The sequence below is a fragment of the Nannobrachium achirus genome (genome assembly GCF_963921795.1).
Source record: "Nannobrachium achirus genome assembly, chromosome: 17".
In the NCBI taxonomy this organism is placed as follows: Eukaryota; Metazoa; Chordata; class Actinopteri; order Myctophiformes; family Myctophidae; genus Nannobrachium; species Nannobrachium achirus.
This window is the reverse complement of record NC_137824.1, coordinates 32,316,240-32,330,628: the sequence shown is the minus strand read 5'-3', so window position 1 is coordinate 32,330,628 and position 14,389 is coordinate 32,316,240. Positions and strand designations below refer to the sequence as shown.

The 14,389-nt window shown below is 41.6% G+C and overlaps 1 protein-coding gene across 1 annotated transcript; it reads right to left on the bottom strand.

Moving 5' to 3' along the window:
* Window positions 1–1,713: 1,713 nt before the first annotated feature.
* Window positions 1,714–13,435, bottom strand: LOC308302425 (piwi-like protein 1; the record flags this gene model as incomplete). The annotated part of the gene is made up of 19 exons (XM_080746679.1): window positions 1,714–1,830; window positions 2,802–2,949; window positions 3,454–3,579; window positions 4,441–4,594; window positions 4,697–4,808; window positions 5,658–5,858; window positions 6,551–6,623; window positions 6,810–6,997; window positions 7,473–7,587; window positions 7,966–8,083; window positions 8,495–8,621; window positions 8,924–9,032; window positions 9,239–9,436; window positions 9,623–9,703; window positions 10,631–10,752; window positions 11,107–11,321; window positions 11,731–11,859; window positions 12,214–12,319; window positions 13,367–13,435. 19 exons carry the CDS (start codon window positions 13,433–13,435, stop codon window positions 1,714–1,716), a joined length of 2,508 nt encoding a protein of 835 aa, XP_080602805.1.
* Between the last annotated feature and the right edge of the window lie 954 nt (window positions 13,436–14,389).

Below are 14,389 nucleotides of genomic sequence, written 5' to 3'. Positions count from 1 at the left end.
TGTGCGTCTTGGCACGAACGCCGCGGAGTAGCGCGGGAGGCGGGGCTGAGCGAGGCAGCGACCACCCCAACCCCCCACCCATACACCAGATTTCAGAATCAGCAAGTCAGCCTTGTTTAACCAGTCACATCTACGTTGCTAAATGCCTTTATAATCGTATTATTTGATTATATATGAATTGGGGACAAAGGGACCTCAATGTTACTGCATTGTGCTTTCTTGGGTTTAAATCCTATTATTGGACCTTGCCTGAAATGAACTGTCCTCTCCTGTGCTTTTCATATGCCAACTGCTAATAAAGTATTCAATCAATCAATAGATGTATAAGAAAAGTGAACCCACCTCTAGGAGAACACTAGAACTTATTCTAAATGTCCAATAAACAGGGCTTCTTTACAGAAAACACTTCAAGTCAAGTCAGACAGACACAGTCCTGCTATTTCAATCCATGAGGTGACAAGCTGGCTTCTTCTCTGAACATCTGGTGGATTTTCCGGAAAGAATCACTACCCCCTCCTCTTGTAGGGGAAAATGGGAAATGATACATGTGCTGCAATAGTGGATGTTTCTGCATAGTATTAGTCATGTTCATAAGTTCAGTGCTCATAGCTCCATAGCTCCTAAATATGAGTTGCCACAAAGGAAAGTGATGATTTTTGCTTTACCTGTGATGTTTAAAACTGTTAAGTAATTACAGACAGTGGTGGTTTACCTCAGGGATTGATCAGGCTCATTTGTCACGTTGTCAGACTATGCTACAGCTTAAACATTAATTTCATCATGTCCAATGCAAACATATACATGTGACAACATGTAGTATGGGTGCCACAGAGTTTTTATTTTTGGAGCGGTGAAAGCGCTCCCAATAGACAGGTATGTCCGTGGGTATGTGGGTGGCTGGGTGGCTGGGTGGCTGGCTGGCTGGGTGGGTGGCTGGCTGGCCATGTCCGTAGCCTGGCAATACCTTGAGTGGCCACACACAACACACTAGTTAAAGGAGGGGCGCTGTTTTGTGCAGGCCAGGCACACTCACCACTCACTCACAGGCACAGTTTACTCACTCACTCACTCACATAGGGTACAGCTGCTCAAATTCACCGCTCCACTTCGAACCGAGGTTTGATTTTTATTTGTGTACATGTACATGTACATGTCAGAATTAAAACCCAGGTCCTCATGCTCACAAAGTGAACATGGTACGTGAATATCAACGGGTGAGCCAATTACACTCTAAATGAAATTTAAAAAATAAAATAAAGTTACAATTATTTTAAAGACTTACTCAAGCTGATTTGTTATTTTGTGTCAAAGCTTCGCTGTATAATTCAGCCGAACGACCGTTTGTTCATTCAGTGTTTTTACAGTTTGAAACAATCGGACTAGAAGACTTGTGAGACATGAAACATGTCATACACAAATGCACACACTGGTGCTAGATACACTGTGACAGCTGTTCTCTCCTGCACAGCCAAAATAATATAACTACAGTAGTTTGCTAGAGGCAATAAAATAAAGAAAACCACAGGCAAAATAAAAACTATAAATTCAGTAATAAAACAATGGGTTTAAACCTCCAATGGTCACCAAACAAAAACAATTTCAAGCCATCAACTCAATTTCAAGCCATCTACTCAAACATGCATGCAATGTGCAAAGGCTTAATGGCTTCTCCATGTGTTCTTCCTCACTAGTAGAACATCCATCTGTTCTTCCTCACAGGTAGAACAGGTAATCATCCAGGTGCATGTTGGGCTGCCTGTGGATGCTCTGACCCACCAGAAAAGCCATCTTGTGAGCGTACTGGCAGGGAGCTGGAACCGCAACGATGCCCTGAAAGCAAAATACAAGTTATACACTTTAAGATTCTCATAAACAGTATTCTCATTGTTAGATGTGTTCCCTACAGACCAGAACATATTGACTGACCTAAGGCTCTGATACATAGAAACCTTACAATTAATGGACAATTACGAAATAATTAAGTAAAAATAGCAGTCCTGTGACGCAAAGGTTCAACAGCTCTGCCTCAGCCTTACCGGACGAGTGCAGGCGGAACCAAGAGAAGTACACCAAATGTAACTATATACTGTATGTGTGCGAGTGCTTCAGTAGTTAAGTACCTCCCTCGCTTCATTTGGATCGGTGCAGTTCAAATTATTAATTGTAATGCAATCATAGCCGTGGTTTTATTATAGCCACGAATCAGCGTCTGCTGTCTGTCCGCCGTTTCTTATTTAGGGTTTACTTTACACCAAAGCCTTCTACATTGAGTCAACAGGTTGTTTACAAGAAAATACATTATTTTTATCGAGTTGCTGACATGAGGGGATTCATTACCGTCACCTAAGAGGGCAAGAGAACATTTGGAATATTGTAAGCTCTATTGTACTGGAATGTGTATTATTATTTGGGTTTTGTAAATAAGAAATTGGTCTTGACTTGCTGTGTGTAAAATGTATCATTAAGCAACATGTTTTGCCGCTGTGCCAAACTGTGTTTATGTTCTGATGGGCTGCCATTCCAACTCCTATAGCCCACTCGGGTCAAAAGTAGTTCTATGGGTGCAATGTAAAACTGTGACGTTTGCATCTGTCTGGGCCTTAAGAAAATTTACTTTTCCAGGCATTATCCAATTCATTTCCACAATTAAACATACCATTGTACATGCTATGCAAAGCAAAAAATCATGTGGTAAGCTTAAATAACAGGTAAAACTGCAGAAGACTAACATAATCAAAGATTGTGGCCCGTCAACAGAATGTCTTGCATTTCAAGCAGTCAATGCAGGAAGTTGCAGTTACCTGCCAGTTGTAGTACATGTGGCAGAGTTTGTAGGTTAGTCGCTGCATGTGGTCAGGCTTCAGTCCACTGGTGTCGTACACCACGTTGTAGTGGGTAGGAGACACACTTCCCATGCGAACGGCCTGGCTCACAATGTAGAAGTCGTACCTGGGAGGAGAAAAAAAAATAATTTATTGTAACAGTGTTCAGGGTAGAGGGAGATGGAAAAACAAAACCACTATCGTTCCCAATCGTTTACTACACCAATCAACGCTCATCAATACATCTTATGTTAACCACTTAGACGGTTAGACACTATATACATATTGTGGTCCCTCACTTTCCGCTCTACACCATATCTCTTTGTCTTCAGATCTACAAGATCACAATACGTGATCGAGCTTGTAGATCTTCCATTTTTGCCAAATGTTACAAGAACAGGGATGCTAGGGTTCAACTATGAAAGGACTGAGAAATGTGGCTCATGTGTGAGAAGCACTTGAATGTGTGGAATCTGTGGATGCCTGCAACGTCAATCACCAAATAAAAAAGTATATTATCCTGTAATGTAGCTTGTGGGTTTTGCGAAATACCTAGCAAAACAGTCTCTTGCTGCTGTTTAGTTCCTCACCTCACATTGTTTAGTAACATACTGGTGAGTAGATAACTTACCACTCGGGTCTGGTGACATCTGTGTCAACAACAGTTCCCGGGGGAGGGTTGGTCAGCTTGCCATTCATGTAGGCGAAGAACCTGGAGGAGATGCGCTTCTTTACCACCACCACAGATAACTTGGGCCTAGAACAGAGGACAAGGTTAGAGATTGGGACGGCTATAGCTTGAATGGTTAGTGAAAACTCTGTGGAGGTCCCAGGTACAATTCCAAGCTCCAGCAATGTGTCGAAGTGTCCCTAAGCAAGACAATTAACCCCCGACTACTCCCCCCTCCGTGCTCCCTCCACGCTCCTCTGTGGGCAGTGGGTTAAGCTGAAAACTGAAGCACTCCCGTGGGATAAGATAGGTAGCTATTATTACGAGATAAAAAAAAAAACACTGCACACTAGTAACCACACTGCAGAATGTGTATTAAAACCAAGGTTTTGACCAAAGGTCTTCTTCGGGGTTTCAAAAAGGACAGGTAAGGAAGTCCTTTATCGGAGATCAGTATCATTATATTAGAGGGGGAGCACCCTGAGGTAGGAGGGAAAATTAATTAATCAGGCACTAACAATCACTAATGCACAAAATAAATGTAGGAATACCCTTTGAAATATCAGAGGAATAAACAACACAATCTACTAACATGCAATAAAGTGGTGTGAATTTGAAACGATCATTAAAAATCATAAGCGGGTTAGATAACTACCCTGGTCAAATTAATGCCTGTCAGTGTTCAATGTTTAAACTCATTGCACTCCAAACGCTTCAAAGCTGTCAACAAGTTGCCAACGAGACGCTCCACCCTTTGCTCCCATCGAATTACATTAACAGGGAAGCTGACAATTCTGGCGCATATGTGGTACATGTGGCCGTGCCTTAAATTGTATACAATTATCCTACCAATGTCTCTGTTGATCTCCCTTTTTTTGGGACTACTCATGTTTAGAAGCCAACAATAAGCCATGTAAAGTCATAACTTTGGCCATTCAAAGTTCTTACGCATAGTCAGTCCCCATCGTCTTGATGGAATCCTTGAGCTGTGCAACCTCATAATCCACCACGGTTGCCAGCATCCCGTCTCCCACTCCATCTCGATACACGATGATGCGGGCAGGCAGGAAGTTGTTGAACTTGTAGTAGTCTTTGAGTGCACCTGCAAAAACAAAATCCATTTCACAAATTAGGCTGAATCAGATGAATGAACAGATAATATAAAGACTTGCAACGGTAAAACATTTAAATTAGCTTAACTTACCAATGAATGCCATCTTCAATCCATCGATGAGTTCCTGGCCTCTGTCCTGCAGAACACACTTGGAGTACCACCTATTCAACAGCACAGATATATCACAAAACAAGATTACCACCTATTCGACAGCACAGGTATCATTTAATATCATGACAAGAATGCTACGACATACTGTATACAGCACAGCACAGACATACAGGTCACTTTAAGGTCTCCGCCAGGTCAGGTAGGTTATTGTGGGCCAGCAATGTTCGGAATCCAGTCACGACTATAGACATGTGTACCCATATTTGCATGTGTTTGGACAAAATGTGCAGGACTAACGGTGTCTTGCAAAAATCGGCCTCCTGCTGGCGCTAGAATAGGCCAATGCAAAAAGGGTGGCATTTCTTACTCTGCCTTTCACTCACATGACTATGGGGATAATGTATTTGAGTGATGTTTCCTCCTGGTGGCACTATAACAGGCTGATGAAAAATGCACAAAATCTAAGACTGAGATGCCAATTCAACCACTTACAGAGGTGTTGAGGTAAAACAATGTTCAGACTAGGGAGGCAACTGTTAATTGATTATATAAGAAATCATTTGTAATAAAAATCAATGCTCAAAAAAAGAAAATAGCAGATCTACAATCTCACGTTTTATCAGATGTTGAGAGCTCAATAAAATAAAGACCTGTGCTTCTCAATAAAGAAAGTTATCAATAGAATGATCGCTATAATAAGATAATTAGACCCCATATGTTGCCAAAAGACAGGCTGCGGTTGAGCTAGAGACACGGCAACGACAAAAAATCAAACAACCTTCCATTGACAATGCATTAGTACCGCGCCCCCAGTGGCCATTCTCAGACAATACGGAGAAGATGTTTCACGCATATGTGTGAGTCCAGCCTAATGTGTCAGAAGTTGTGTCAACAGGTATGAATGTAACTTGTGATGATTGCATGCAACACAGGGACTAACCGGGATCTCCACACTCCACAGCTCTCCTCCCATCTTGCAGGCCATCTGCAGAGCGATCTTGGTGGCTACGGTCATGAGGGCCTGTGGGCGGCTGATAGTGCGAGCCACCACACACTGACTGGGGGTGGGGCAGTCCACACAGAGGAACTTCTTGACGCTGTCGTACTTGTCCTTCTTATTGGTGGGGAGGACCACTACAACCTATGGGAGTACATCAATGACAACACTGGCTCAACAGTTCCAGGTTCATATTATGGGCATGAGATCAACAGCTCATGGATCACATGGATTCCATCACATTACACAAGATTATGATTACTTTGCCATTTGTTAGCCAATAGCTATATTTGTTCAAATGCAGAATCTGTGACATCAGCTATTTGGAACTTTACAATGACTTGTATAGCATTACTGTTCCTCATCATTCCTTTTAACTTCCTTATTACTTAATTCCTTCAAGTCACCATGCTTTAGTGCTTATGTATTTTGCTGAAATTTTCTAGGATTCCTAGGAAGGGCACGTGACAAGCCCGTTAGTGTTTCTTTGTCCTCTCCGGCACAGATTTCTTTGGTTATTGTACGCTAATATTTTAAGAACTAACCTGGGTGAGATTCTTAGCCAATCAAAATGCTTTATTGGAATTCTTGCCGTAATGCATGATTGCAATTACAGGATATCCTCTTTGAATAACATAGTCTCCAATTGACATTTACAGTTAAGTCACGCAAAGAAACCTTACTATGTGGTCAGTGCGTCTTCACTATCAATTTAGTAGATTATAAAAAATCCATTTAAATATTTTCATGATTGGTTGATAGATTTTCTATTGATTATTCAAATTAAGTTATCCGAATAATCTCATAAAATAATGGATAGTTGCAGCCCTACTTACCATCTGAGTGTCCTGTGTCACATTCTGCTGCAGAGCTCTGAGGAGAGCCTCCTGCCGGTCCTCATAATCCACCCTTTAAAAAGAAAACGTAACCGTTTAATATGACATACGTACAGTCTTGTTATGTTGTGACACCTTACAAGATGTGTCCATGATTTTTGTAAAACAAAACTCTCCTAAAAGCTTTGGAGTTTGTAATGTCTGTAATTTAAGGATACTACTGCCCCCATGTGGACAAAAATACATTTCAAGAACTCACATGGTAGGTCTGTCCAGCTGGATGCCCATGGGACCGGAGACCTTGCCAAGGGTCTGCACCAGTCCCTGGGCCTCATTGCTGTTGCGTCTGGTGCAGAACAACACCCATTTACGCAGAGGAGGGGAACTGATGATAGGCATCCCGCGCATCTCTCTGGACCAATCAGCTTGCATGGGGTTGTAGTCGTACTGAGTTGAAAAGCAGTTAATTGCATCCTCAACCTTCTGCACAGGGTTTCAAAAGTTCTAAAGGCCAATTCATAATTCGTCTCACGACTGTGTCCTACGACCTACAAGCATTGCATAAATTATGCTTAAGACAACTGACAACTTTATTCTCAAGATTATTGTGCATTTACCTCTTATGTTCCATTTTCTACTTCACAACAGATCTACAAGGTCACATGTCGTGATGTGAGCTAACTGAGCTTTTAGATCTGCCATTTCCTTCTAGGAACATTTTACATCGCTTTGGCCTATGACATGCACAAAATGCATGCCAGGTACTAAGTGTGTGTAAAATAATTTATAATAACTACATGAAGTCATATTTGTACAAAGAGGATTGTTTCCAAAGAAGAAGCGAAAGGACTGATGATATTTTCAATATTCTTAAAGATTTCTTGCACAATGCAAAACCATGAGCCAAAGCTGTTTTTTTTACCGAGCGGGAACCCTGGAAAATCCTCTCAGACTGGAGGACTCTGCCCTTCAAGTTCAGGAGCTCTTTATCGAAGTTGAGACCCCAGGTGTTCAGTTCCGTCTGGGCTTCGGTGTTCCTTAAAAAATAAAAAATTAACTGTTAGGAGACTGATGCAAAAAAAATGTTTTGAAAATCTATCCACAAGTTTCCCCGGGAGTTTACTGGAGACTATCAGGACCAAACCTCCGGGTTTAACAGCAGACATACAAGCTCACGTCGCGTCGCAGATGCAACCCGTTGTGAGCTTGTAAATCGGCGGCGGAAGCTCGGTGCAGACGTCTGCGCAATGCACTATGGGGCGTTGGAAACTCGTGGATAGCTCAAGTCATCTTTTTGGCAACAAAACGGTATCTCCGTTGTCTGCGAGAAACCCCAGAATTAAAAAGTACCGTTGCACTCTTGTACCAGGAGTCTTGTACACATGCCTGCTGTCAAATATATGAGTGTTACCTACTTTTGAATTTGGTTTACAAATGTGCTGAGGCGTCCCTCTCTCTGTTCTGGGGTCAGTCTGGTCTGAGAGGACAAGTCCTTCATGATGTTGAAGTCGGCACGCATCTTGTCGGTCAGACCTGTTGGTAATGGCATTCTGGTTTTAAAGGCAATTCTTTATGCTATATACAGGAGGTGCGCCAAAGTTCATGCCTTGACAGTAGTCAACTGTATTGTCTACACTTCCACACTGGCACAACTAAATCGAACAAACCCATTATTTATTTGATTGGCTGCAGCTGCGTTCCTTACATCACTGTACTATGTCATTCTAGGTCATCCTGTCATGTTTACCTTTCTGTACAAAAGAAAACAAACCTTGGGCCTTGGGTTTCTTTCCCCTTTAAACCTATGCTTATTTGAATATACTAGGTATGGTAGGTAAGGTTGAGCTTGTAGATCGTCTATTTTCACCAGACATTAACCCTGAATAGGGGCGTTACAGGGTTCAAGTGGTTATGGAGATAAAAGATGCGTGAAGGAGATGGTACCTGTGAGGTAGCAGAGTTCTGGGACCAGTAAGGCAGGTCCAGGGTCTGGTGCCCCAGCAGGACCCCTCCTCTTCAGCTGGCTGATCAGCAGCGCCTGGTCACTGCAACGGATGTCCAGCCCATATTGCTTAAGAAAGATTCAAATGATTCCATTAGTCAAGTGTTGGCCGTTAAATACAGTACACAGGCGGTCCAATTGAGCTCACAATAAACAAAAAATCAGTGCTTTCTGTAAAGTCTTATGTATTTACAAATCAAATGTGTCCATTAAATCTTCATGCTGCAATTATGGCCCCGCTCGAACAAAATTAGTTGCTGAAGGCACATTTACACAAACCGTACAGGGACAATTTGATTATTGATGTCCTATAATGCTAATGCTCATGATGGTGACAACCCTATACATTTGTTGACAGCTGGAAAACGTACTGTCTTGTAGTAGTCGGCGAAGGAGATCTCAGTGTTTCCCTTGGTGAACGTGTTGTTTGGAGTGTGATCCCATGCAATGTCATCAATCCTGTACGTTTTATTATTGTACCTGTGGAAAGATTACAGTATATGGGATTTCTGCAGAAATAATATATAATAGAAACTCAACTGAGCTTGTAGTATAAAATAGGGCATAAGTTAAAACCAAGAAACGCCAACTACCAGACAATATTTAGACTAATATCACAATATTCAGAAACCTAAATCAATCGGTCTGCCAAAAGAACACCAGAACACCTTTGAAGCTCCTCTTACTTAGTCAGGACGATGAGGCCGACCAGCTCCTTGGTGCATGCCTCCTTGAAGCGCTGCATACCACTCTGCTGCTTCAGGTTGGTCATGAAGTCCAGAACCGTCTCACTGCGCAGCACCTTGTGACTCACGTCTGCACACATCATGATGCTCGACTCGTACTGCAAGATCGTGGTCTGGTAGCCTGGCCAGATCGTCAATCTGAGAATCAATGTGTTGAAAGGACGAGAGAAAGGGAGAAACAAGACAGTCTAATGTAACCTGTCACGAAAAATATTAAGATGTTTCATGATCGAAACATTGAATCGACTATTAAGGAGGTGCAGACTAAATTTTCTATATGGTTCATACAGCACCACTGCTGTGGGATGATGAGGTGATCAGTACCTGTGCTGTGGGATGTTGAGGGGATCATCTGGGTTGTAATAGTGCCGTCCAATCTGCTGCATGTTCAGCATTCTCAGGATCCTAACAAATGTAAGTTATCCACTATTACAGCTCATCCGCACTGCAAACAATGCGATGTCGCGCAAAATACTGTCCTCATATGGCGTCTTGGCCATTGCGTTGCGATGTAGCCTGAACCAATCGATAAATAATAAGAAGTGTTTGGGACATGGCCACAAAATCTCGCTCAGTACAATGAATAGCAAAAATAACAGATCTACAAGCTCACAACACAACATAATTTATTTGCAGTTCACAAAGCACGACAGTACAGTTCAGATACAATGTCTACTAGACATTGTATCTGAACTGTATTTAAACCCTAGGATTTAAACACTCAAAAGCACTATGGCTTGTTATATTGGGGTCCTTTGTACTCAATTTTTTGACTTGCCCAAAATAGGGACCAAAGGTTGTCAGAGTTTAATGACATGAACACGAGCATTCCTATTCTGGCCATGTTATGTAGGCTCTGTTCATGACTATGGTTTCCAGAAGCTGGCAATCTCATTTCCTTTTCCAGGTCAGTTTCTCATAGCTTCATTTGATAGACTCAGCAGCAGATTTGAACTGGAAACACACAATACCTTTATGTGTTTTCAGGTTCAAATCTACTGTTGAGCCAATCAAATGAAGCAATGAGAAACCGACCAGGAACAGGAAACAGGATTGCCAACTTCTGCTAAACAGAACTACAGTCATAGTCACAGAGCCAATTAGGCGAACATTTGCTGAAAATAGCTCATCAACAAGCTCACAACACGTTGACATACCGGTATGTGAGCTTGTAAATATTTCCATATTAGAGATCTGGCATAGAGGGAGAAATTAGTGCACCAAGAATAGATACCAGTCAATAGGGTTTAAGCTGGTTAATGTAGCATATCTTCTGTGAACTTGCATAGTGTTAGACGATATTGCAGATCCAACTCTCTTTGAAAATCTGACCTTTTAAAGATGATGTTGTAGAACTGAATGCAAGCAGGCGAGGTAGGAGGTAGCTCATTGGTCAGTGTAACGGTTATCTGGACCTTCTCTCCATGCCGGGTCTCGCTGTGAAGCACCGTCTCCTAAACACACGTCAACACATCATCAGTAGGGCTACCTTAGAGCTGGGAAATCAACATTATCACTATCCTTATGGGACAGAGTTTGGGATTTTGTTCATAATGCTGTGGTATACAGTAGGATTTTGTTCATTATAATGCTGTGTTAAGGCATAACAGTTGTCTAGGATCTTTGTCACAATATCAGAGAGGTATTTGGTCAAAAGATGTTATGTGTTGGTCTAATCAGCTGGGCTATATGATTGTTAAGATTCCACACCAGACTTCTTAATTTAATGTTTCGGCATTTATTTTATTTTTTTAAGGTGCCAAATGATGTCGGTGCCAGGTGAGATGTGACTGCTTGGGTTTTAGTACCTTGTTGTGAAGTCTGCGAGGCAGAAAGAGGAGGGCGCCGTCGAAGGAGCGTGCATTGCCAAGCGTGTCGTCGTGCTGGAAGAGAAGGGCGCTACGCAGGCGGCGGGACTCCATGGGAGGCTTGTAGTCCACGTGGTACTGATACAGAGCCCACTGGGGACGTGATATGATGCGCAGGAAGTTGGCTTTCAACTGAATGACAGAGCCAGTGGTTCCTTAGAAAGCAATCGGTGAACACAAAGAGGAAAAAAGATTTATAGCGGCATGTTTGCAGGTGGGTCTCATATTGTATATAGTAGGTAATTTTAAATGTGATGGTTCCAATAACGCTTATTGTTCTTCTAAACAGTTCCCAATCCAAATAGGAACCAAAAGAATAACACAAAAGTTTTAATTAAAGAAAGGCCCTGAAGTGAGGATAAATAATTGAATCCACTTGGTGCTGACATTGAGATGCTTCATATCACCATCATGTGTGAGCTCTGAAACATTACATTCAGATGCACACCCCAATAGTTACATACCGGTACATAGCCATGTGTTCTGCTCTTCCTTTAAGTTACCTAGAGAAACAATTGTGCATCTTATGTGTATTATTTCTATACGATCATGTCATAAACAGACCAGCCTTGCACTCTTTGACATGCTCCATGGCCTGTCTGGTGTTCACTCCTGTATCATGGAAATCACGGCGACGTCCTCGCTCTCCAATCTTCACCTTCTGGAAGCCTCCAGAGATCTGAAGCACATCCTCTAAAAAAGGTATGAAAATAATAATAAATCACATTACACAAATGACTTGCCTACTGCTTAACTACGGTATATTTACTTAGCATTTAGCTTGAAATCTATTCCATAATCCTTTAATGTTACTACTTAAACTACAAGATCCGGCAGTTGATTGACTACTTTATATGTCAGAAATGCACACAGCATGTGATACAATAAGACATTAAAGCTATACGGATAACACAAGTCCATTGTGGTCCTATTTAAGAGATTAAACTGATCTAAACTTTCCATGCACATTTTTACAGATTACATTTTTAAGAATGGCAAGGCAGAAACACCACAGGAATAGTAGGATACAAGGTAGTCAGACTGCACCTTCTGTAGCTACAGCTCCTGGGGCAGTTTTCTGCCTGCCTCTGCCAACCAGCTCAACCTCGGCAGGAGCAGGAACAGCTCCTTCCATTGCAGCTTCTTGAGGGGCCTTCAGAAACACATTGATGTCAACGAGTTAGGCTGCATCGCTCACTACATAGTACAGTAGTTCTTAACCTGTGGGTTGGGACCCACAGGTTGGGACATGTCATAATAAAACATTACGTGGAAATAGCCAATCTACAAGCTCACAACGCTTTTGTGAAGCGTTAGTTGGCGATCAGCTATTTACAGAAAAGAGGTTTATTGTAAAGGGGGAAGAGCTTATGAATAACTTGTCAAGTAGCTGCATGAGTTAAAATCTAGTACACTTGCGCAAGCTTGATTGTACATCATTTGGTTTTCCCTACACAGATAAATTCCTAAAAAAGAAAGTTTGTACATTTTTCGTCAATTATTTGTCCCCTTCATTGATACCATTTTGCTAGCCCCCCCAACACACATTTCTTTTACCATAATCCCCCATTTGCTCTATTGCAGTGGTTTTCAACCTTTTTCATAATAAGGTCCATTATATATTCGGCATTTGAGCCACAGAACATCATTTGATGAGATATACAGTAGCCTTTCAGACCCAAAACTTGATATTTTGTTATCGTTGGATAGGATTTTGTCCACAATTCCATGCTGTATTGATGTGGTGCCATAGGAGAGATGACAGGCAAATGTTGACCAAAATAACACATTTTCTACATTCTCTAATTGTGTAGACTTCAATAATTTAAGTCTTAAGGGTGTAAAATGAAACCATTGGTTTCTATAGGGGTCCATTTGGTTACCAACTCTCCATCATTTAGCTGGGGACCACCTGGAACCCCCCGAATGACCACTGGTTGAAAACCACTGCTCTATTACATGACCCTTATTATATCCTGAGCAAACAGAACAGTTGCAGGACCCATACTCAGGTACCACTGGCACACACCTGCCAGCACTTGAAGCTCAAAATGAGAGTGAATACCAACAGAGGAATATTGTAATAAGTATATTGAACGTGAGTATTTATAATATAATTCCAAGTACAATGCTTCTGCAAGGCAACTAAACTGATATGTTTAGTCATTTTAAACATGTTGAGTTCTTTAGTGACAGTTACCATTCCAGGAGCTAAGGTCTCCTGACCACGTGCTCGGCCCCTGGATCTGGCTCGTGCTCGTCCACTCATTTTGACGTTTGATCAATTTTCAATCCTGCATTTGAAGAAAAACATTCAAAAGTTAACACTAGAACACTCATTATGGAGTTACAGTTCAGATCAGATGCAACATGGAATATAGATACCCACACGTGTAAGGTGATCTATGCTTGGTTTGTCAGCAAGAATTGAGGACCATTAAACTTCACCTTTCCTAAAGACCTGTTAACCATTCAAAAGAAAAGAAATCTACAAATGAATGTCAAAATGTTAATTGGCCATGGCCATGTGCTACACCTGCAACATGGCGCATGTCATGGCGTTGTCAGTGGTGAAAAAATACTCACCTTCTTTACTTGAGTAAAAGTACTCAAGTAGCCTAAATGTACTTAGTTACCTTACACCACTGGTTATTGTTAGTGAAAATAGTGTCTATAAAATGAATTTAAATATAAAACTGTCAAATTGTTTGGTAGGCCTAATAAAAAAGCCTGCAAACTGTCTTATTGCTCCCATTGAAGTATGCTTCGACACGACGCCCAGGGATAGTGGTTGACCAGTAATTATCTTTCACCACTCGGCTGAACTGCTCATAAAAGTACAAAATCTTAGTAGAACAACAAGGAAAAGGCAGTTCTCTGCAAACTGTACCGTGTAGATTCATAACTGCCAACTAACCTTTGCAAACGTGTTACTGTAGAGACTCTCCTATCAATGGTAGTAATTAAATGTGCAGCTCCGTCACCCACTCAGCATCTAAACTTCTGACGGCTGATGCTCCTTCAATCAACTATCATCCATGACCATGATTCGTCTTGTTATCACTCCGCAAAACCGTTTCGCAAAACCGTTTCTACTTTACTACTCAAATTATTTCACCAATCTTGACAATACGCGTTTCTAAATGAATGGCAATGACAGAGGTGTTTTTAGAAAGTAGTTTTTTAAACAAACCTACGAGTGAAAACTGAAAACGCTGAGCAA